At 43.2% G+C, this 25995-nt stretch overlaps 1 protein-coding gene across 1 annotated transcript in view; it reads left to right on the forward strand.

The window, feature by feature from the left end:
- Positions 1-25995, forward strand: part of LOC121531747 (transmembrane protein 117-like) — a 56823-nt gene that overhangs the window by 1174 nt on the left and 29654 nt on the right. Inside the window, exons 2-3 of the mRNA XM_041837167.1 lie at positions 880-1186; positions 24654-24786. Coding sequence (XP_041693101.1) covers positions 907-1186; positions 24654-24786 — 413 coding nt within the window. The 5' untranslated portion in view covers positions 880-906. The remainder of the gene's footprint in view (positions 1-879; positions 1187-24653; positions 24787-25995) is intronic.

Raw genomic sequence — 25995 nt, forward strand, 5'->3', positions numbered from 1 at the left:
CACTCTGCCTCTCCTGATAAAAGACCATCCACTGAAGCCGAGCCATAACACCAACAACACCCAAGGAAGCACATTATACCAAGACAAACATGATGCTGGTGAAATTTAATATCCACATAGCCCAGTTTGACACTGCTCTTAATCTGGGGTCTTACATGATCATACAAATTCCCAGTGTGGATATTTGAGGAAACATGATCGGAGGCAGGAGGAGACAGATTTGGAAGCACCAGGAAAAGGCAAGGCAGTCAAGGGGTGAGTTAGTGATGAGGTGGAGTCCTGGAATGAATAATAGTCCACAGATTTAAAAATACAGAGGGTTTACTGTCCTTCTGGGAACTGACCCAAGCACTGCCCGGCAGTGGAACCAAAATATCAGCATGATGGTGCTAAATCTGAGGGATGTACAGCTAAGCACTTAATGTGAGACAGCTCCAAGAGACTGCCTTGTGTGACACTGTATTTTTACATGATCTTATTGATTGAGGGAATATCTCTGGAGAACCTCTGAAATCAAAGGTCATCCCTGGCAAATAAATGGATTAGAAGAGAAATCTAAAATAAATGCAAATGGACACCATTTTGAAGAGTAGACGACCATGATGAAGCTCTGAGGCTGCACTGTTGACCAGACTGATAGATGGGAGTTAGGACCTCTCCCTGACATTTCTCAGATAATCTCAGTCTGGATGATGGACCACTTGTCTGTCCTGCTCTTAGTGTGATGATCACAGTATGGAATATTCTGAGTAGTCTGAATTTAGAATAATCCCAATCCCAATCTCTGGTATTTACTCTATAATCTCAGGAACTCTGTAATGTTTCCACTGTAATCCACTGCGGATTTCCCTCAGGCAATGATCTTCTCTCCCTCTTCAGGTGGACTGTGGCTTGGGGTCCTTCAAGATGGATATAGATCCCTGTTTCCGCTACTATTTCCAACACCCATGGTCTCGTCTGTTCGTGGCCTACCTCGTCACCTTCTGCAACTTCCTCATCTTCGCCGAGGACCCTGTCTCCCACAGCCAGACGGAGGCTCACATGATTGTGGTGGGAAACTGCTTCTCCTTCATAGTGAACAAGTACCCTGGCGGAGGATGGAGCGTCCTCAAAGTCATGTCGTGGCTGATGGCCATTGTCACTGGAATGTTTGCCGGGAAGTTCATATTCCACCGCAGGCTCTTTGGTAAGTCATGCGCGCCCTAATGAGAAATGCAGCCCTACAAACTAGGGCTGTCCCTGACGGAAACAATTATTGGTCGACCGAGAGTCGTCAGTTCTTTCGACCAATAGATTGGTCAAAATTTAAAACGTGTATTTTTCCATATATAGACTCACCCTTTGTTTAAATAAAATCAACTATATGTAGGCTACTGAGCATGTCTGATGCTTTAAGCGCTGCGATTAAAAATGAAGAGACACAAATTACTAAAGAGGGAGCCAGAGACCAATATAGCCTAACCAGAAGAGAAAAACCTGTTCCTGACCAAACCCTCCTCCTCCAGCTGCCTGCTGCTGCTGGCCTTCACAGATTCTGCCATTAAGCTCCTGAAGTTGCCGGTAATAGGCTACACCAGCGGTCAGCAACCTTTTCCATTTGGAGTGCCAAGTTATCGTACCATTTCTACTGATCTGCGTGCTGATGAGTCATCTACTGATGATTTTCAAATGCACATTTTTGTGGAACAGTTTTATTTAATTTATAATAAAGTCTTCATATCTCGAAATCAATGTCATGTGGTTAATCAAAATTATATCTAAAGGAAAATTATACAAATCTAAAAGTAACTTCTATTGCCTTTGCCAATATGTAAAAATAGCCTACATAAAGCCAACAAATAAAAACATTGCAGCCCGCAGGTAGAAAATATCCTGATATATCCTATACATCACATTGGCTACGCATGGCCTGTCTGCAAGGAACTTGAAACATTGTATCAACTATTAACTTGGTCAGGCCTGAAGCTCATGCTAGCAAACTTGCAACATTGTATAAAATATTCTGGGCCCTCAGAGTTTCCGTAGGCTGTTTGTGCAAGGGATAAGAAGTAATCAGGTAGGCCTTTTTTTATGACGTTTCTACTGGATCAGAGCATTACATTTTTTCCCCTTTCATGCTGAGTGGTTATCTAAAGAGAGAGAGCTGGAAAGATTTTTCAAATAGGCTACTTTGAGGAACTATTGTCATTCTCAATGGATGTAAAAACAGGCTTTGTTTACTTGCTGTTTGAGGCGAAGAAAAAATTACTTTGAGAAGCTCTACAGTGATGGTGAGTTAAGACAATCAGAAATAGTATCAGATCCCCAAATGGGCACATTTATAAGCCTACATTTTCACGCAGGCCAGATGGCCTAGGCCTACTTCTATGCATGTCCTTACTAAAAATTGAAAGGAGCACTCCAACAAAAGACAATTAATAACTTGACAACTCGTAAATGGAATGAAATAAATCAAAACTGTAGCCTAGGTTGTGCGCTCTACAAACAACGTGTCCACTCCTACAATGACAACAGTGTAACAAGACTGTAATAATAATATATTGAATGCGTTAACAGAAATTACAAAAACCAAACAAACATTGTAGATACAAAATTATGGTAAATAACGGTAAATGTACTGCTGGTGATACTGGTGTGCTGCTTCTGATGTATTTGATCAGCTTTATCACCCTCAACTCCTCCATCCTTCTGTCCTCCCCTCTCCACCTTCCTGCCACCTCACACATTCTTTCTCACTCCCACGCCACCCCCTATCTCCTCACTCCCACGCCACCCCCTATCTCCTCACTCCCACGCCACCCCCTATCTCCTCACTCCCACGCCACCCCCTATCTCCTCACTCCCACACCACCCCTATCTCCTCACTCCCACGCCACCCCTTATCTCCTCACTCCCACGCCACCCCCTATCTCCTCACTCCCACGCCACCCCCTATCTCCTCACTCCCACGCCACCCCCTATCTCCTCACTCCCACATCTCCTCACTCCCACACCACCCCTTATCTCCTCACTCCCACGCCACCCCCTATCTCCTCACTCCCACGCCACCCCCTATCTCCTCACTCCCACATCTCCTCACTCCCACACCACCCCTTATCTCCTCACTCCCACGCCACCCCCTATCTCCTCACTCCCACGCCACCCCCTATCTCCTCACTCCCACGCCACCCCCTATCTCCTCACTCCCACGCCACCCCCTATCTCCTCACTCCCACATCTCCTCACTCCCACGCCACCCCCTATCTCCTCACTCCCACATCTCCTCACTCCCACGCCACCCCCTATCTCCTCACTCCCACGCCACCCCCTATCTCCTCACTCCCCTATCTCCTCACTCCCACGCCACCCCCCTATCTCCTCACTCCCACGCCACCCCCTATCTCCTCACTCCCACATCTCCTCACTCCCACGCCACCCCCTATCTCCTCACTCCCACATCTCCTCACTCCCACGCCACCCCCTATCTCCTCACTCCCACGCCACCCCCTATCTCCTCACTCCCACGCCACCCCCTATCTCCTCACTCCCACGCCACCCCCTATCTCCTCACTCCCACATCTCCTCACTCCCACGCCACCCCCTATCTCCTCACTCCCACATCTCCTCACTCCCACGCCACCCCCTATCTCCTCACTCCCACATCTCCTCACTCCCACGCCCCCCCTATCTCCTCACTCCCACGCCCTATCTCCTCACTCCCATGCCACCTACACTTCCACATTTTGTTTTTACATTTGACATTTTTGTCATTTAACGGACGCGCTTATACATTTTTGTACTGGTCCCACGTTGGAATCGAACCCACAACCCAGGTGTTGCAAGTGCCATGCTCTGCCAACTGAGCCACACAGTCCAGCAGCACCCCGTTACCTCTCCTCCCTTTTCAGGCTACATCCACCCCTTCCCCTGCCTCACTCCTCCCTTCTCACCTCCCTGCCACCCCCCTCTGTCCTCCCTATCCACCCACCTCCCTCCTCTGCCTACCACTGACCTACCATTGACTGTGACCCTTCCTTGGCATTTCCTCTGTTTACCCTGTGAAGGGGCTCAGATGACTTCCTGTAACTCACTCCTTCCATTCCCCGCTCACTTAACCCAGGATATTGGCCCGGGCCGTCTTCCTCAGATGAGATGTTAATGCCTGTAATTAGTGGGGTCACAGCGTGGATGATCTTTCCAGAGTCTCTCCGGTCTCTGATTGTCTCCACAGAGCATAAATAGAATCTGAGGGGACCATGACTATTCCATGTGCTGCTCTCTATAAATATAGAATGGTGTAGTCTTCACTTAGGTCGGGAAAGGGAAAATTCCCATTATGCTTCCTCTATGCTAATGAATGGGTATATGTCTGATAGCTGCTCTGCCCTTCCAGATCTTCCAAGTCTTAATCTATTGAATTATCCTATGAATTATAAGTATGGGAGAATGTCTGCTAAAATGACTAAAATGTAAATGTAAAAAAAAGTACTTTTTTTTATACCTGGATGACGCCACAGTTCATTTTCATATTAGCTAAATGTGAGAGTTTGAATCCACTTAGCTTTTTTACTCCTACACAAAAGCAGGCATCTTTAATGCATTTACAGCACTACAGTTCCGTTGATCTTTCATAATTGCTAGGAATCTTATGTCACATGGTCTTCAATCGGTACTCAGCGTGGCTTTCCTCTGAGGACAGTGTATTCAGGTCAGCGCTCTACACTTAAAGCCCAGGGTTTCAGGGCATACAGCGAGAACAGAAAGCAAAGACTAAAATGTAAAATATAGACTGCCTGCTCCTTTCCCAGCTAGCACATAACGTTCTGAGAACCATATGTAGGGTGTCCAATCAAAAACGCATCTTTTGACCAATGGGTAAAATAACATGTTAATTGTGTAGATAATCCTCTAAGAAAACCAATGGTCCAAACCACAGGAGTTTGCTGAGGGGAGGACGGCTCATAATAATGGCTGGAATGGAGTGAATGGAATGGATTCGATACCATTCCATTGATTCCGTTTCAGCCATTACGATGAGCCTGTCCTCCACAATTAAGGTGCCACCAACCTCCTGTGGTCCAAACCTCATGTCTCTATCATAATCCGTTCAAACCCAGCTAGCACATAACGTTCTGAGAACCATATGTTTTTTAGAGCTTGGTGAGAGCGTGGTTGTCCTATGGTTATTTTGCATACAACCTTCCCACAATGTTCTAGGAATGGTGCAGGACGCCCAGCTAGCATATAATATTCTGAGAACATGTTTCAATAAGACTTTTAATAACACTGCTAGCTAGGGGCCTCCTGAGTGGCGAAGTGGTCTAAGGCACTGCAGTGCTTGAGGCGTCACTACAGATCCGGGTTCAATCCCGGTCTGTGTCACAGCCGGCCGCGACCGGGAGACCCATGAGGCGACGCACAATTGGCCCAGCATCGTCCGGGTTAGGGGAGGGTTTGGCCGGCCAGGATGTCTTTGTCTCATCGCGCTCTAGCAACTCCTGTGGCGGGCTGGGTGCATGCACGCTGACACGGTCGCCAGTTGTATGGTGTTTCCTCCGACACATTGGTGCGGCTGGCTCCCCGGGTTAAGCGAGCAGTGTGTCAAGAAGCAGTGCGGCTTGGCAGGGTCGTGTTTCGGAGGACGCATGGCTCTCGACCTTTGCCTCTCCCGAGTCCGTACGGGAGTTGCAGAGATGGGACAAGACTGTAACTACCAATTGGATATCATGAAAAAGGGGTAAAAAAAAGAAACTGCTAGCTTAACTGTTTTGAACTCCAAGCACAGATAGGACACATGGAAATTCATTTGCTTAGGCATTAATCAAGCAAACACATTTCTTTTTTTATTGTGGCATTGTGGCATTCAAACCTATGATCTTCTGCTCTCTATCCATGGGATTAGTCCAGTTTAACACCAGGATGGAGCTAGCATGCCATGTTTTTTTAACTCATAAAAAGCTGTTCATTTTAGTCTATTCAAACAGACCTAATTTCAAAGGAAACAAGCACTCATTAAGATCAGCTGTGGCCAATTAGTGGGCGCGGCCAACACACCTGAACACACTTAACAAGATAGAGGATAGAGAGAGTTATGTTGATGCTGAGAACGGAATGCATATGTTTATAAATAACATTCGTAGAACATTTTTCTGAACGTTACTAATGTTTTCTTGTGGTTTTTATGGAACGTTTTCTTAATGTACTGAGAACATGACTTTATATTGAACCATGCGGAAACCTGCAGAAAACGTTATGCTGGAGTACTGAAATTCTCACAGAAGAACGTTATTTCTTAACATTCTCTGAATGTTCTGATAACATGGCTTTAAACAGAACCATGAGGAAAACGTTATGCTGAAGTACTGAAATTCCCACAGAAGAATGCTGTTTCTTAACGTTCTCTGAATGTTCTGAGAACATGGCTTTAAATAGAACCATGAGGAAACCTGTAGAAAATGTTATGCTGAAGTACTGAAATTCCCACAGAAGAACGTTGCTTCTTAACGTTCTCTGAACAATTTGAGAACATACATTTAAATAAAACCATTAGGAAACGTTATGGGAAGGTTGTATACAAAATAACCATAGGACAACCATGCTCTCACCAAGCTCTAAGAAACATATGGGTATGGTTCTCTTTTATGTAGTTCTTGCCAATATTCTGGGAATGTAAAAAAAAAAAAGAATTCTACACAATAACATCAATTAGCTCTTTAAATTCCATTCTTAGAACATGAAGAAAACTTTCCATAAAAAACACAAGAAAACTTTAATAACCTTCAGAGAACGTTCTCAGAATGTTATTTAAAAACATATACATTCTCAGCGTCAACAAAACTCTATCTTGTAAAGTGTATTCAGGTGTGTTGGCCACAACCACTAATTGGCCACACCTGATCTTAATGAGTGCTTGTTTCCTTTGAAATGTGGTCTGTGTGTTATTAAAAGTCTTATTGAAATATTCAGTGCACGTTTTAAGGAAGTTATTCAAAAACCTCCAAATAGCCTTAAAGTGTTGTTCTTAGTGTTAAGAAAATGTTCAATAATAACCATAACAAAACTTTCACAACATTTAGAGAATGTTCTCAGAATGTTTTTTAATTACCTTCAAATATCCTGTCATTTTCATTCTCAGACCGTTAATAAAACCTCCCAGGAAAACTTTCAAGGAACCAAAGTAAACTGTTCTGAGAACCCCCCCTGCAACCTCAAAACAAACGTTCCCAGAACAGGTGAAATGTTCACTCCTGTAATCAGAATGTTTCAAAAACGTTCAGTTTTACCGGTCAGGAAGCATATTCCCACAACCAATGTGAAACAAAAAACATACGTTCCCACAACTTCCAAGGAACCAAATGTGCTAGCTGGGCTCTCTCTTTAGAGCTGGAGCCAGGTAGGACTAATGCACTTCACAGGCCACAGAGTAGAGCAGCACAGGGCACAGAGTGCAGAGGGAACAGATGGTATGTGTGTGTGTATGTGTGGGCTTGGGTGATTGAGTGAGTGTGCGATAGAGAGAAGCAGGGAGAGATAGAAATGTAGAAATGGAAAATGAAGCGCAATGGTGAGGGACAAAGGGGGGTTCAGCACAACAATTTTGCAATGCTGTTATGTAATCCTAAAAATCAGAGATGAGCAGAGCACAGAGAAGAGCCACTGATGCCCACAGTGACTTTATGTGTGAAGAGATATCAACCATTATGTATCGTTAACACAGGCACATGATCACTATGCCCATCCTACCCCATCCTGCAGCACGCTTGGTTGCTTTCATTACTAAAGTATAGCTAGGGCAGCTCCTCTCCTCTCATACCTACCTACACTACAACATGATATGTAGGTATGCACACTTACTTAACTACAAGTACAGTAATATCTTATTTATGGCAAATGTATTATAATAGTAATGAGAGTCATTGTACAGTAAATGCCAAGCTCTTTATCTGATCACTGGTATTTAGACTTTTCGTTTGTTTTCTTTTTCCAATTGAAGATTGTCTTTCTTGCATAATAGATGGAGTTATTCATGCTGCTATTATTTGTGTTCAACTAGCTACGTATCGATTTGTAATTAAATGGAAACCAGACATTGTTTTGCTTGCTGACACATTCCACTGCATCATTTATCATTATGATGGCCTAGAAAAATCGGAATATCACAACCAGTCATTTTACGGTGAATTACACCACCTCCTCCCACTGGCGATATGGCTTCTTCACAGAGGACTATACGTGACTTACCCAGAACCCACTCATACATGAATCCATTTGTGACACAATACTTTGTTCCCATTCCAAATATTCACTGCTTTTGTTGTGTTAGTAATAACGTTGGCTGCTATCTAGGGGAATGAGAGGAGGTGGTAAGAGCAGAGTGGGTTGTGTTTTTATTCTCCAATAGCACAGCCAGCCACACTGCACACAGCACAAGGTGATGGATGGTTAGTGACAGACTATGCGGGTTAAGACTACCTCCCAGGCACATGGACAACCTATGCTATTTCACCCAGCCACTCAAGGCTATGTGCTCTCCAATTGAGTGGCATGTCTTCTGGTCATTCAGTGAGAGCTTGGCTGTCTCTGTGCCTTTGTTATTAAAACAAGGACATGGTTAAAACAAGGACATGGGGAATTGGTTTTGTCTGCCCGTGTGAGGTTGTATGCTCAGTATTGTATTAGATTTGGGATACTGCATGTTCTGTGTTGCATACAGTACATACAGCATACCTGTTCCCTGTCTGCCCTGATCCAGCAGAGCACTCAGTATTTCATGCTTCCAGCCTTCATCGTAAAACAAGGCACCTTTCCATTAAGATGCAATAGAAGCCACTTCTCATTCTACGTTGTGCTGCACCAGTTTCAGATTAACATAATGTATGCATCTTTGTTTCCTGTGCGTTTTCCAAGGCTTGTGTTCTCAGTGAATGTTTAGCATTGTAAATTGAGCAGAGTAATGGTCCTAGTTTAGGATTATTCCAGTCATCCTACCAGGAAGTTCCAGCCTATCCCACTGACCATGGAAGTTCCTTTTACTGTATCAAACCCAGATCCTTCATCTTTGATTCAGTACTATGAGAACAGGGCTTCTTTGATATGAGTCATCATGATGGATTCTCCAGCTCACATGCCACTCAGAACAGTATAAACTGCTTGAGAAAAGACTGAAATGGGAGACCCAGTTTTTGTTTTGTTAGACTTTGATGATTTAGGATTTTTAAAATCCAAGTTAACGTCAATGCCCTGCTGTGAGTGGTGCATATGGTTGTTCTGTTGTTAAAGCAAAGCGCCCTCCCCTTTGAAACACTGCTCCTCCTGCCTGATCCTGAGCCCTCCGACCGCAAAGCACTACAGAGGGTAGTGCGTACGGCCCAGTACATCACTGGGGCCAAACTCCAGCCACCCTAGTCATAGACTGTTCTCTCTGCTACCGCACGGCAAGCGGTACCGGAGCGCCAAGTCTAGGTCCAAAAGGCTTCTTAACAGCTTCTACCCCCAAGCCATAAGACTCCTGAACAGATAATCATGGCTACCCGGACTATTTGCATTGTCCCCCCACCCCACCCCAAACCCCTCTTTTACGCTGCTGCTACTCTGTCTATTATTTATGCATAGTCACTTTAACTCTACCCACATGTACATATTACCTCAATTACCTCAACTAACCAGTACCCCCGCACATTGACTCTGTACCAGTACCTCCTGTATATAGCCTGTTCTTTTATTTTACTGCTGCTCTTTAATTATTTTCTATTTTCTATTTTTTACTTAACACTTTTTTTTCTTTTTCTTAAAAAACTGCATTGTTGGTTAAGGGCTTGTAAGTAAGCATTTCACTGTAAGGTCTACACCTGTTGTATTCGGCCCATGTGGCAAATAAAATGTGATTTGATTTGATCCTTGGCTGTAGCTGTAGCCTTAGGGATGCCACCTGGGTTCTGTCACATGTTGTTACAGTGGTGCATTATGGGTAAGATGGTCCTGTGTGTGGCGCTACTGGTGGCCAAGGGTCAGAGTTTGCTTGAGCGTGTGGGTTTAAGTGTGTGTGTGCGCCTCTTTGAAATACAATGTATATAACCCTATGCCTCCTCGTTGTATCCTCTGTTTAATACACAACAACAGATCAGTTCAGACCTCCCTCTATTAGTTGCCCCTCAGATGCCTGCCTTTCACAGTAAATAATAGAGGATTGTACCAGTGCCAGGACTGAACAATGCCCTCATGGCTTTATTGTGGTTTACAGTAGTGCATTTAAGACATGGACCAGCAGACTGTAGCTGTGTTGAGACTGATGGGTTGTAATGTAATATTGATGTGTGTGGGAGAGCGTTGAGGCAGAGGGGAATTTGCCACTATCTGAGACCGTAGCGCTTTCTACATAGGCATGTTGTTGTTTTAGAGGGAATTGTTTTTACTGTTTGATACATTTTTGCTCAGACAACAACATTTTAGCTAGAGGTCCATTCTCTACCACGCTATCTTCAGCAGAATCTTTAATGTGTCTATGATCTATTATGTGTCCAGGATCAATTGTAAACAGTGAAGATGTTCATCCACAAGACTGGTTTACACTAAAACATGAATAAGTAACCCCCTTTTCACAAGATTTTGATCTTCACGTAACGACATTAGTATTGTATTCTGACAATGAAAAGTAAAAAAAAGTAGTCCCCTGTAGCTCAGTTGGTAGAGCATGGCGCTTGCAACGCCAGGGTTGTGGGTTCATTTCCCACAGGGGGGCAGTATGAAAGTGTATGCACTCACTAACTGTAAATTGCTCTGGATAAGAGCGTCTGCTAAATGACTAAAATGTAAAAGTGTAAAACAAATTGTGTTATTTTCATAATGTAAACTCATTCGAAACATCCATTTGCTTTGAATGAAAGATAAAACGGTCCCGGTGTTTGTGAGAGAGAGAGAGAGAGAGAGAGAGAGAGAGAGAGAGAGAGAGAGAGAGAGAGAGAGAGAGAGAGAGAGAGAGAGAGAGAGAGAGAGAGAGAGAGAGAGAGAGAGAGAGAGAGAGAGAGAGAGAGAGAGAGAGAGAGAGAGAGAGAGAGAGAGAGAGAGAGAGAGAGAGAGAGAGAGAGAGAGAGAGAGAGAGAGAGAGAGAGAGAGAGAGAGAGAGAGAGAGAGAGAGAGAGAGAGAAGAGAAAAAGAGAGAAGAGAGAGAGAGAGAGAGAGAGAGAGAGAGAGAGAGAGAGGAGGCAAACAAATGAAATGGGCAAAGGAAATTGCTTGGTTTCTTAGGATGATTGAAGTCATAAATGACTGGGGAAATGATTTAACAAGCCTCTCTGACAGTAGCTTGGCCCCGCTAGCCAGCCGTCTCTGTTGAAGGAGCCTCGGCTAGGCGCTGGAAGTGCTGCCTTCCATCTCCCAGTGGAGGAGGAAGGGAAGGAGGGAGGAAGGGAGGAGGTTCTAGAGGAATAAAAACACCAACTTATCAAATATTTAGCTGCCAGTGACAGGGCACCGAGCTGGACATGGAATCAATCCAGGCACAATGAGATCAAATATTGAGCTTTGAAAAAACCTTAGATTAAATTAAGTCCTGATATCTTTATTAATCTATCTATAGCAGACATACAGCCTTCAGATAGCCAACCTACCACAGCTTCTCCTTTTCCATCCCACATTATTACAGGGAGGGAAAAAAGTATTTGATCCCCTGCTGATTTTGTATGTTTGCCCACTGACAAAAGAAATGATCAGTCTATACTTTTAATGGTAGGTTTATTTGAACAGTGAGAGACAGAATAACAACCAAAAAATCCAGAAAAACACATGTCAAAAATTTTATAAATTGATTTGCATTTTAATGAGGGAAATAAGTATTTGACCCATCTGCAAAACATGACTTAGTACTTGGTGGCAAAACCCTTGTTGGCAATCACAGAGGTCAGACGTTTCTTGTAGTTGGCCTCCAGGTTTGCACACATCTCAGGAGGGATTTTGTCCCACTCCTCTTTGCAGATCTTCTCCAAGTCATTAAGGTTTCGAGCCTGACGTTTGGCAACTCGAACCTTCAGCTCCCTCCACAGATTTCCTATGTGATTAAGGTCTGGAGACTGGCTAGGCCACTCCAGGACCTTAATGAGCTTCTTCTGAGCCACTCCTTTGTTGCCTTGGCTGTGTGTTTTGGGTCATTGTCATGCTGGAATACCCATCCACGACCCATTTTCAATGCCCTGGTTGAGGGAAGGAGGTTCTCACCCAAGATTTGACGGTACATGGCCCCGTCCATCGTCCCCTTGATGCGGTGAAGTTGTCCTGTCCCCCTTAGCAGAAAAACACCGCAAAGCATAATGTTTCCACCTCCATGTTTGACGGTGGGGATGGTGTTCTTGGGGTCATAGGCAGCATTCCTCCTCCTCCAAACACGGCGAGTTGAGTTGATGCCAAAGAGCTCCATTTTGGTTCCATCTGACCACAACACTTTCACCCAGTTCTCCTCTGAATCATTCAGATGTTCATTGGCAAACTTCAGACGGGCCTGTATATGTGCTTTCTTGAGCAGGGGGACCTTGCGGGCGCTGCAGGATTTCAGTCCTTCACGGCATAGTGTGTTACCAATTGTTTTCTTGGTGACTATGGTCCCAGCTGCCTTGAGATAATTGACAAGATCCTCCCGTGTAGTTCTGGGCTGATTCCTCACCGTTCTCATGATCATTGCAACTCCACGAGGTGAGAACTTGCATGGAGCCCCAGGCCAAGGGAGATTGACAGTTATTTTGTGTTTCTTCCATTTGCGAATAATTGCACCAACTGTTGTCACCTTCTCACCAAGCTGCTTGGCGATGGTCTTGTAGCCCATTCCAGCCTTGTGTAGGTCTACCATCTTGTCCCTGACATCCTTGGAGAGCTCTTTGGTCTTGGCCATGGTGGAGAGTTTGGAATCTGATTGATTGCTTCTGTGGACAGGTGTCTTTTATACAGGTAACAAGCTGAGATTAGGAGCACTCCCTTTAATCTCAGCTCATTACCTGTATAAAAGACACCTGGGAGCCAGAAATCTTTCTGATTGAGAGGGGGTCAAATACTTATTTCCCTCATTAAAATGCAAATCAATTTATAACATTTTTGATATGCGTTTTTCTGGATTTTTTGCTTGTTATTCTGTCTCTCACTGTTCAAATAAACCTACCATTAAGATTATAGACTGATCATTTCTTTGTCAGTGGGAAAACGTACAAAATCAGCAGGGGATCAAATACTATTTACCCTCACTGTATATAAATAACCCAATTCATTTACATGCTGTTTGGTCTATAACTGGGTGTCCTGTTTTGTGGTATTGCACCATCAAGTGGTTGTTAGTCCACTCAAACACATCCAGAACAACCATTACTGCCCTCCTTAGGGACCCTAAAACAGACGACTTCCCTTTAACACAATCCCACATGGGCTGGATAGGAGAGAGAGCCCTGCTTCGCTCTGCCGGGATATCACAGAGTTCAAACTGCAGCCCCATCATCCATCACATCGCCACATGATTTACCATTACAATAGTGCCAGGGTCCCCAGAGCTGCAGCCCACGGTAACTACAGTCTGTGGCTGCAGTAGCCTACAGTGCCTTCAGAAAGTATTCACACCCCTTGAATTTTTCCACATTTTGTTGTGTTACAGCCTGAATTTAAAATAGATTAAAAATAGATTTTCTGTCACTGGCCTACTCACAATACCCTATAATGTCAAATTAATAAAAAATGAAGAGCCGAAATGTCTTGAGTCAATACGGATTCAACCCCTTTGTTATGGCAAGCCTAAATAAGTTCAGGAGTAACAAGTCACATAATAAATTGCATGGACTCACTCTGTGTGCAATAATAGTGTTTAACATAATTTTTTGAATGACTACCTCATCTTTATACCCTACACATACAATTATCTGTAAAGTCCCTCAGTCGAGCAGTGAATTTCAAACACAGATTCAACCACAAAGATCAGGGAGGTTTTCCAATGCCTCGCAAAGAAGGGCACCTATTGGTAGATATGTAATTAAATATCCCTTTAAGCATGGTGAATACACCCAGTCACTACAAAGACACAGGCGTCCTTCCTAACTCAATTGCCGGAGAGGAAGGAACCCGCTTAGGGATTTCACCATGAGGCCAATGACTTTAACAGTTAGAGTTGAAGGGTTGTGATAGGAGAAAACTGAGGATGGATCAAGAACATTGTAGTTACTCCACAATACTAACCTAATTGACAGAGTGAAAATAAGAAATCCTGTACAGAATACAAATATTCAAAACAATGCATCCTATTTCCAACCTAGCACTAAAGTAATACTGGAAAAAATGTGACAAAGCAATGAATTACAGTGCATTCGGAAAGTATTCAGACCCCTTGACTTTTTCACATTTTGTTACATTACAGCCTTATTCTAAAATGGATTACATAGTTTTTTCCTCCTCATCAATCTACACACAATACCCCATCATGACAAAGCAAAAACAGGTTTTTAGAAATTTTTGCTAATATAAAAAAGAATAATACTGAAATATCACATTACATAAGTATTCAGACCCTTTATTCAGTACTTTGGCAGAGATTACAGCCTTGAGTCTTCTTGGGTATGACGCTACAAGCTTGGCACACCTGTATTTGGGAAGTTTCTACCATTCTTCTCTGCAGATCCTCTCAAGTTCTGTCAGGTTGGATGGGGAGCGTCGCTGCACAGCTATTTTCAGGTCTCTCCAGAGATGTTCGATCGGGTTCAAGTCCGGGCTCTGGCTGGGCCACTCAAGGACATTCAGAGACTTGTCCCGAAGCCACTCCTGCGTTGTCTTGGCTGTGTGCTTAGGGTTGTCGTCCTGTTGGAAGGTGAACCTTCGCTCCAGTCTGTCCTGAGTGCTGTGGAGCAGGTTTTCATCAAGGATCTCTCTGTACTTTGTTCATCCTTCCCTCGATCCTGACTAGTCTCCTAGTCCCTGCCGCTGAAAAACATCCCCACAGCATGATGCTGCCACCACCATGCTTCACCGTAGGGATGGTGCCAGGTTTCCTCCAGACGTGACGCTTGGCATTCAGGCCAAAGAGTTCAAACTTGGTTTCATCAGACCAAGCGGGCTGTCATGTGCCTTTTACTGAGGAGTGGCTTCCGTCTGGCCACTCTACCATAAAGGCTTGATTGGTGGAGTGCTGCAGAGATGGTTGTCCTTCTGGAAGGTTCTCCCATCTCCACAGAGGAACTCTGGAACTCTGTCAGAGTGACCATCGGGTTCTTGGTCACCTCCCTGACCAAGGCCCTTCTCTCCCGATTGCTCAGTTTGGCCGGGCGGCCAGCTCTAGGAAGAGTCTTGGTGGTTCCAAATGTCTTCCATTTAAGAATGATGGAGGCCACTGTGTTCTTGGGGACCTTCAATGCTGCAGAAATTTTTTGGTACCCGTCCCCAGATCTGTGCCTCAACACAATCCTGTCTCGGAGCTCTACGGACAATTCCTTCGACCTCATGACTTGGTTTTTGCTCTGACATGCACTGTCAACTGTGGGACCTTATATAGACAGGTGTGTGCCTTTCCAAATCATGTCCAATCAATTGAATATACCACAGGTGGACTCCAATCAAATTCTAGAAACATCTTAAGGATAATCAATGTAAACAGGATGCACCTGAGCTCCATTTAAAGTCTCATAGCAAAGGGTCTGAATATTTATGTAAATAAGGTATTTCTGTGCAAACAATTCTGAAAACCTGTTTTCGCTTTGTCATTATGGGGTATTGTGTAATTTAATCCATTTTAGAATCAGGCTGTAATGTAAGAAAATGTGGAAAAAGTGAAGGGGTCTGAATACATTCCGAATGCACTGTAGCTCAGGACCACTCTCCATATTTCCAAGCATAATGGTGGCTGCATCATGTTATGGGGAGTTTTTCAGGATAAAAAATAAATGGAATGGAGCTAAGCACAGGCAAAATCCTAGAAGAAAACCTGGTTTAGTCTGCTTTCCACCAGATTAATTCACCTTTCAGCAGGACCAAAACCTAAAACACAAGGCCATGTCTACACTGGAGTTGCTTACCAAGAAGACAGTGAATGTTCCTGAGTGGAAAGTTACAGTTTTGACTTAAATCTACTTGAAAATCTATGGCAAGACCTGAAAATGGTTGTCTAGCAATGATCAACAACCAATTTGACAGAGCTTGAAGAATTTTGAAAAGAATAATGGGCAAGTGTTGCACAATCCAGGTGAGGAAAGCTCTTAGAGACATACCCAGAAAGAATCACAGCTGTGATCGCTGCCAAAGGTGATTCTAACATGTATTGACTCAGGGGGTTGAATACTTCTCTAATCAAGATATATTCGTTTTATTTTTCATGTTTTATTAAATTTTTTACAAATGTTAGAATATTTGTTCTACTTTGATATTAGAGTATTTTGTGTAGATCGTTAACAAAAAATGACAATTAAATCAATTTTAATCACACTTTGTAGGTGTTGAATGTGGAGAAAAAAGAGTCAATGGGTGTGAATGCTTTCTGAAGGCACTGTATTCTGTGTCAGTGAATATCTGACGTCAGAGGATATTGTGTTCCCCCAACAGCAACATTTCCTCTCATTACCGGTTCTGTTTTATCTTGAAGATGTTACATTCTGGCAAAGGCCCCATTTTCAACCCTTTATCTTGCTCTTTAGATAAACACAGACACTTGACAAAGGTAGTATTTGCCCCCTCTCCCTCCTTGGTTGGCGTATCTTTTGTGAATATGTGTATTTTTAGACCATCAAATAAAACAATCTAACAAAGATTTTTTAGATTACTGAATTAATTTAATTGAATATGCCTAACTAACTATTGTAGGAGACTCTATCCTTCGTCAGCCCTCCACCACTACCCTCCTGCTACACCTACAGCACAGTCCCCTATATTGGCCCCTCCTGAGGGTCTGCAGTCTCTTCTGGAACCTGTCACTAGCCAGGATGTACAGCACGTGGTCCAGGCAGCTGCTCACACTACACGGGGTCTCAAAGAACTCACAGGAGGCATAGAGGACGTGCACGTTGGCTGGAGTCACCTGGTCGTGGATCCTCATAAACACCAGGGTCATCATCATGACGTGGTAGGGCACGAAGGACACCACGAACACCAGGAGGGCAGCGGTGATGAGCACCAGGGGCTTCCCCACCCACTGACCCCCGCCCCCTCTCCTCTTCCCCCGGGGGAGGCCCCGTAACACCTGCACCGTCATCCCATAGAAGGCCAGCATGTCACTGAATGGCAAGGCAAAGCCCACCAGAGTCTTGATGATGGAGATGGTTTTGACGAAGACAAACGGACCCTGGATGTGGTCCATGCACACGGTCACGTTCCCCGGTCTCTGGAAGGCGAAGGTCACGAAGAGGTCGGGGATGCAGCCCAGGAAGAGGAAGATCCAGACGCAGGCGCAGCAGAGCTTGGCATTACACGCGTCCCACCACCTGAGGGAGCTGATGGGGTGCACGGTGCCGGCGTAGCGGTCGAAGCTGATCAGAGTGAGGAAGAAGATACTCCCGTAGATGTTGATGTTGAAGAAAATCTTCTTGAGCTGGCAGAAGGTCTGGATGTCCCTGAGGCTGAAGTAGATGGTGAAGGGCAGGCTGAGTCACACAGGGCCAGGTTGAGTAGGAACACGTTGCTGGTGGACAAACTGCTGGTCCTCCTGAAGCAGGTATAGTTTAGCAGCACTGCCACGTTATCCAGGATGCCCAGAGGCAGGGCAAAGGTGAAGAGGACCAGGATGACGAAGCAGTACCACTGGCCATTCTCAAACTGACTGCAGAACGCCTCCGACTGGTTCAGGGGCAGGAATGGCACTGTGTGGAGTGGGGAAAAACAATAGACGGCCATTTAAAAAACATGTTGATTACAAACAGCTTGTATTTACCCCCAAAGCATTACCTCTGTTGTTGTGGGATGGGGCATTTTACAAGATCACTTAATACAGTATAAAAATATATATATATATATTTGTTGTAGTATCAAGGGTGGTCTTTCATGCCATATATAATTACTTGCATTTCAATTGATCCACATCTAGGTTATTCTAGCCAAGGTTCAGCGAGGATATACCATTATCATGAATAGATGAATGTAGAGTCGCCTGCCTGCTTGTCTCTAAACCCTCTCAGCCCTGTCCACCTCCTCAGTCCTGTGCCCAGTCACCAGGAAGTGACAGCCTGCCTGCTTGTCTCTAAACCCTCTCAGCCCTGTCCACCTCCTCAGTCCTGTGCCCAGTCACCAGGAAGTGACAGCCTGCCTGCTTGTCTCTAAACCCTCTCAGCCCTGTCCACCTCCTCAGTCCTGTGCCCAGTCACCAGGAAGTGACAGCCTGGCTGTTGTACTGTATGTGCTGGGAATAATTAAGCCTAGATTCCACTCCAATATGGAAACGCATGGTTTGCCTTCAATCAGAGACTGGCTATTGAAGGGTTGTTTCACCAATTCGGTACCTTTTGAGAAGTTTAACTTGGTCCAAATAAAAACGTTTGATTTCACCTAATTTTAACATTCTTTCATAAAGAGGACATGTTCAACTTAATAAAAAATAAGTTTTCCCATCTCGAGAGGTTAAATATAAAAAATGACTATAGAAATTGCATATTAAGTGCCAAATAATGTAACGGTTGACCATAACAGGGTTGATGATTTAATCTTGAATCAGCCATGAAACCCCTTGTGACAGGGGGAATGGAAGCTTGTTGTGTGCGACAGGGAGTGGCAATTGAATGCAAGCTTCACAAAAAATGTGCAATTGTGAAAACATTTCTAGCCTGTCTATCTATGGGTACAGAGTTGACATGTTATGCTCAACCCGCTACGTTTTCCACTCCAAAACACCAGAAAATGGCCAAAAAGAGTAGAACCAGCTCACCTGCTTTTACACGATGATTTGACTATTAGATGTTCAATGTTTCTTTTGATAAAACAATTAAAAAAGGAATAGTTTAACCATATTAAAACGAGTGTTCAGTTCATGTAACAGGGATGACCTTAAAATGAGGGACAAACGTAAATGAATCACTATATCACATAAAATAAATAATAATCTCCAGAAATGACTGTCAAAGCAACAAAATAACTAGGGCTTTACAATGATGGTGAAAACTTGAAGAAATATTGGGCTTAAGTGGGTTAAATTCCTCCTTGAAGTCACAGAGGATGGACAGAGGGAATTTTGCACATCAGTCTTTATTCATAAAAAATCGGATTTATTGAGTTCCCCATGTGGTGCATATTAAAGGACACTTCATTTAATATATTAATGTAACGCTTTCAAAATGCAATATTGGTGCACAATTTCTACTTAAAATATCAGAAGCACTCTTTTTGTGGAATCACCCTTATGTTGGTCATGCAAGCAGAAAGTGACATTTACTTTCATCACATTTCAACATAGCATCTGTGACAGAGTGCCAGAAGAGTTTTCTATTTTTAGAGTTGCAAAGACAAATTCTGATCTTCATGTAGCATACCCTAAAGGTTTTCACTATTGTGATGTTTTTAAGTCATTTTTCTGTGGACATTTACATTTTTTATGGGATCTTTCACACAAACCAAAAACTTTCCAAACATACTGAAAAACATTTAGAAAATTAAGACTATACCCATTCAAAAGACCACATTATACCATAAATACTGTTTTGGTGGCCACAAACTACAGTCATATCTAAAAAATATAACATGAATGTATCTTTACAGGTATACATCATTATGTGTCTGAATCAAAATGTGAGTGTGAAATAATGACTCAGAAGAGCTGTTCTTACCCTGTTTAATAAGCAGAGAGTTCATGATGACAGGAGGGACAGTGCTTGGGTCTCAGGTCTCCCCCAGTCAGTCAGTCAGTCAGAACACCTCCATCAGCTGTGGGCTTTTCATCAGTTTGGAGCTGGGGCTGTGACGCCTATTGTGTGTTTGATTGATTGCCTGCTCCAGTTTGTGAAGGTGTGTTTGTATTTTAGCTGTCTGGCACCAATGTTCCTGCTTAACTGCTTGTTAACCGACAGGATTGGAGTGTTTTTTTTCTCACATCTTTTCAAATCCTGTTTTGGTGCCATGACCTTTGTTTAATGTTAATGATAATTGATTATTCCACTAGTTTGTTAGATTTAAACAGTGGAAACGACCATGGTCAGGTGCATTTCACATTTAATGATTTCCACATCACATTTAGATGATGGTCAATATGAATCCTGTATAATTGAAGAAGGAGCACTTTTTTTCTCCAATTCATTATCAGCATCTGAAGTCAGTTCTGTGGTACTATCACTATATCACCACTAGATGGAGACAAGCACACATATTTGAATTTTGATGGGAGACAAACGTCTGGGGAAATGTGTGCGTGTGTGTGTGTGTGCATGCCTGTGTGCATGTTTGTGTGTCCAGCCTAGCTGAACGTTGTAAAAGTGGCTCATGAATCACTCGTTATCGGGCCTCTCTAAGGAGGGGAGGTGTGGTGACTCAAGGCAGTCCACTGAATAATCTTGAATCACCCCTAGTTAAATTCTACACTGATTGGCTCCGAGAAGGGTGCTCGACACCGTGCTCACTGGCTATGCTGGCGACTTTAAGAGTCAGATCTGCCGATACACACGCTGAAGAGCTGTGGCTCGTTGGCACTGCAGGCAATTAAGTTCATCCGTGCAAACCAATTCAATTATGGAGCTGTGATGGACCTCGAAATACCACAAAATACCACATTGATGCAACTGTCTGAATGGGGTTAAACACAATTTGGTTACAGGGAATGTAGCCAATTGAATCTCTTTGTTCTAAATAGTATTCCATCCCTTCTTTGTTCTATCTTATACAGTACATCAGGGTTCTTCAATTCCGGTCCTGGAGGGCCGAAACACTTCTGTTTTTTATTTCTACCTGATAGTTAATTGCACTCACCTGGTGTCCCAGGTATGAATTAGCCCCTGATTAGAAGGAGAGGATGAAAAACAGAGGTGTTTCGGCTCTCCAGGACCGGAATTGAAGAACCCTGCAGTACATGGTGCTTTGTGTAGTGGAGACCTCAATTTGTCTGCTGGATCAAAGGCTGTATAAGAATGCATTGCAGTATGAAAACCCAGGTCAACGCATGAAGAGACAGAAGTGTCCTATTCATTATGGTCGTAAAACAGCATCCGGGGACTCCACCTCTCTGAGGCAGTCTCAGTGGCTTTGGTTTTATTGGGAGAATGAGGGGAGTGAGCTGAGATTGAACAGCATGTAAGGCGCTCGGAGAGTGGGAGCATGGTCTTCTGGTAATGGGGAAATAAATGTGGTAATGGGGAAATAAATGGAGCAGTGGTGTCCTGTCTCTAGCTTATGCGTGTGGACACAACAAAACAAAACACTACACAACACCTCCCAGGGGCTGTAACTCTAAAAGAGCCTGACTGACTGGGGGAGACCAAAGCAAATAGTTGTGCCTGAGAGCATGCTGCCGCTAGGCTGGTATTGGCACACGACTGAGGTTTCTGAGGGGGAACCAGAAGGAGAGAAAGCCTGCTGTGTGTGTTAGCAACAGTATGGCCTCCCTGTGGGGAGAGAGGACTTGGGGTCAGGGGTAATGACATGGGACAGACTGGCATTGTACTGAATGAGCACCGAGCAGCAGGAGGGAAATAGAAAATGCTGTTATACACTAGCTACAGTTTGATTATACATATCCAATGAATTAACATTTTCTGTTTTGCAGTGACATTGGTTTAAGCCACTACTTGCAAAATGTTTATGATTAGTGTTGTGTTGTCATATGGATTAAGTTGCTTGGGTTACATTTATTCATATTATTGCCACAAGCAACATTTCATCTGATGTAGATGGCTGTCAAAATGATACAAACTATGCACTTAGTTTATCATTTTGTGGGCAACGCAATCCATCCATGCATTAGCTAAACTGATCGATTCATTCAAATCCAAAAGAACAATGGTGTAATGGAATTTCATAAACTGTATAGAGGAACTCTGGCACCAGAGGCCTGCTGTGATTATGTATTCAGGGCAGAAGGTGGACTATCTGAATCAATCTCATGCTCTCTAGCAGAGAGATCTTTCCTAGTAATTTGATTCCCAGCCAGAAGAATGGAAAAACACCACAGGTCATAAATGTCTGCATAATCAATCTAATCATGCTGAACTGTCCTCATGGAACACAAGCCAGGCAGCATCAGAGGCTTGGAACAGGGTCTCAGTCAGATTGCTTAAAATAGTTTGCTATATCACAGACAACATTATTTTTGATTCCAAAGAGCACAGACCAGTGATATTCTCTGACTTTATGGACTAAACAGATACCATTTTAGAACACTCAGTTCATTTGGCAAGGCTTAGTTCATCACCAAAAGAAATTGCACTGAAAGGAGGACATAGTGCTACAGAATGGTCTTTAATCAATTAGCTGATATAGCAACTATTGAATCTGAAACAGGAGAATTACTATCAGAACCCAAATTAACCAATCAAAGATTAAAATACTATATGTCAATCCCTCAGCCATAGTTATAACGCAATATCTGCTCTGTTCCGTTCAGAATCACTAGAAGCAGCAGACAAGGAGATCCAATTTCACCTCTGTTATTCTTATTATCCATGGAACCTCTGGCCCAGGAAATTTGTCAATCGAAGGAAATAACAAAGATTTCTCTCAAATGTACTGATAATTTCGTTTCGTTATACACAGACAATATTTTACTATATCTAGACAATGCATCTCAATCGCTCCCAAACGCATTGAAGATCATAGATAAATTCATCTTAATCTCAAATTATAAAATTAATCTAACCAAATTAGCCCTACTGCCTCTCAAGACCCCAATGGAGGATTCCATCTCTACTTAGGGAATCCCAATTGTTTCCCATTTTAAATATTTGGGAGTAGATATATTTCCTTCTTTAGATAAAACCATTGGCAGAAACTTTAACAGAATGCTCAAATCAATTCAATCCGAACTCAGTAGATGGAAAAATATCCCAGTTGCTTTAACCTGAAGAATATCTATTGTCAATGCTTCCCATGGCTCCCCCTTCTGGCTATTGGGATAAAATTCATAGTGCGGTTTCAAAATGTATATGGCAAGGTAAACGATCCCAGATAAAATGTATAATGCTTGTATAAATGTACAAAGAGGGAAAGACGAATACTATCTGTACTAAACTTTAAATTGTATTTCTAGGCTTTAGCGTTTCACCCCATCCTAAATTGGTTTAGACATGACTCTTCTCCCCCCTGGCTGAGTACATTTACATTTTAGTCATTTAGCAGACGCTCTTATCCAGAGCGACTTACAGTTAGTGAGTGCATACATTTTTTAATACTGGCCCCCCGTGGGAAACGAACCCACAACCCTGGCGTTGCAAGCGCCATGCTCTACCAACTGAGCTACACGGGGCCACAGTGTATAGAGTATAGAGCGAAATATGGTGTCTCCTATTGCCCTGGAAGAGTGGTCTTCACTGATATATCCCATAAATTATGTAAACTACTCTTTGATCCTATTATTGCTCACACAATCTCTATTTTGTGCAAAATTGAAAAACAATGTAACTGGGAATCAAAATGGCATGCCCATACTCCAATATTTCACAATAATGCCTTCCGATCTGGAGGGCGGCCTTTTGCATCTCCCCAATGGTCCAAATGTGGAATCCGTACCCTTACCGATATCATGGACAGTAATGGTTTGAGAACATTCCAAGATTTGAAAGATACATACACATTACCAGGCAACACATTTTTTCAATTTACAATTTAGGTCAGCTATGCTGGCCTATGGAGTCCCTTGGGAAACCCAACTACCGAAACATCCAATGATGGGATTTATAAATAAATTATCTGGGCACCCGAAAGCACTGATCTCTATAATATATCAACAACTTTGGAAAGCTCATATTCTGAGCTAGCCATTAAAAAAGTATGGCCCACAGATGTAATTGAAAAATATGACCTTGGCATCCCGTAATCCGAACTATCAGACAATAGTTCTCAGACTGTATTTAACACCAAGGAAACGTTTTACGATGAAATTGGCCCCAACTGTATACTGTGTTCCCTAAATCAGGTAGGCACATTCCTTCATATGATGTGGGAGTGCTCTGCAGTTAAATGCTTCTGGGGAAAATTTACAAAATTCATTTGGAAGTGCATGAATTTAAATATTCAATTCTTTCCATCTATTATGTTACTTAACGATGATAGCCCCTTGAATCTCAGAGAAGATTACTGCTGGCAGGCAGCACTGCTGCGAAAGATCTTGCTATCTTTATATGGATTTATTATATTTTATTTGGAACCTGTAACTCTGAAAAAAGAAAGAAAAATGACAAAACTAAATAAAAAGTTGGTCACAAAAAAAGAACTATCTTTAATTATCATTGCAATACTTTAAAGGGTGAGTTTCTGACAGATGGAATGTATATTGATGTGTATGAACATAGCCCATACTTTCATCATATGTCCTGGTACGGCAGACAGACATGGGTTGCATCTAAAATGGTACCCTATTCCCAATTCCCTATATAGTGCACTACTTTTGACCAGGGGCCCTGGTCAAAAGTACCCTGGTCAACAGTAGTGCACTATATAGGGAATAGGGTGCCATTTGGGACACAACCCCTGACTGACTGAGGGAATAGAATGCCCTGTGAATGGAGCCTGCCACTGAACAGGTGTCTCCTCTTCATGCCCTCCTATAGGTCGTTATCTGCGTCTGAAAATGTTCCGTGAGGATCACGGCTCCTGGATGACCATGTTCTTCAGCACCATCCTTTTCCTCTTCATCTTCTCACACATTTACAACCTGATCCTCTTGATGGCAGGAAGCATGGGGTAAGACACTCAATGTCTCATCCTTCTCTCTCATTCTCTCACTGCTTTAATTTGTTAGAACCTCTCTCTCACGCTCTCTCTCTCTCTCTCTCTCTCTCTCTCTCTCTCTCTGAGTTAACCGTGTGATAGATCCAAATGTCTCACCTGAGCGGAGGCTCAGTCTCAGTCCGATCAATCACGTCGACTTTAAGTCAGGGTTGGTGGAGATGGAGTGGGGGGAGGGCACCTGAAAGATCACCTTCAGCACCACCATAACACTTTAATGATGATCAGGTCGGCCATCTTGGTTTATTGATTACATCAGCCAAGTCAAGAGTCAAGATGGCTTCCCCTTTACCTTCTACTCTAGTGTTTTACCTACACTTAGTGGGTAACCAGCTGCAGAGCTATGTCAGTCACACACATCAAGCCAGTGACTGGAATCCATTTGAGCATTTTGATGTGTCAGTCAGTCTGAGGTAGAAAATGTATCCTTTTATCCAGCCAGCTGCGAGGTCGAGGGCTTATGATTTACCATGTGTTTTGTTTTGGTTGTATAACATTCACGTGACACAAGCAATTGCAAACACAAGCTGTCATTTGAAGTAGCATGGGCCATAATAAAATCTGTCATATAACGCATTTCAATAGCAATAAAAACCCTCCGCCATCCATAAGGTTGGACAAGCCGGTTAATATTGCCAGCGGTAAGGTGTTGTTGTTCTATACAGGGGAGGGGGATATGCTTCTATAATCAGGCTATCAGTCACACTGGCCAGAGCTGTGACAGTGACATCCATCATGTCTGCTCTTTCTGGTTGGCTGAGGAAGGGAAACACAGAGACGCATGGCTGAGCAGAGCAGCAAGTCCGATTATACGATAAATGTTGCCCGCTCAGGAAAAAGTTACATTTACAGTCTCTCTGAGTGTCTGTCACAAAGATGATTTCTCTCTACCACTCTCCTATGTCATGCTTTCAAATGTCCAATATAGTGCCTGTACTGCCTTGAGCAGTGACAGAAGTGTGTCTGTGTCTGTGCATGTGTATGGTAGGGCTGGGCGATATTCCGATTTTTTATAGTATGGTGGTATTGGTGTGTTTTATGTTTCTGAATAATAAAAGTCCTAAATATGTTTAATGAGTAGTGCATGACCCTTGAATGGCAACAAATTAATACATTCGAAGTGATTTTAATGGGCTTTCTTCATTCTGATGGTTTTATACTCAA

The sequence above is a fragment of the Coregonus clupeaformis genome, chromosome 19, assembly GCF_020615455.1.
Source record: "Coregonus clupeaformis isolate EN_2021a chromosome 19, ASM2061545v1, whole genome shotgun sequence".
NCBI classification, from domain to species: Eukaryota; Metazoa; Chordata; class Actinopteri; order Salmoniformes; family Salmonidae; genus Coregonus; species Coregonus clupeaformis.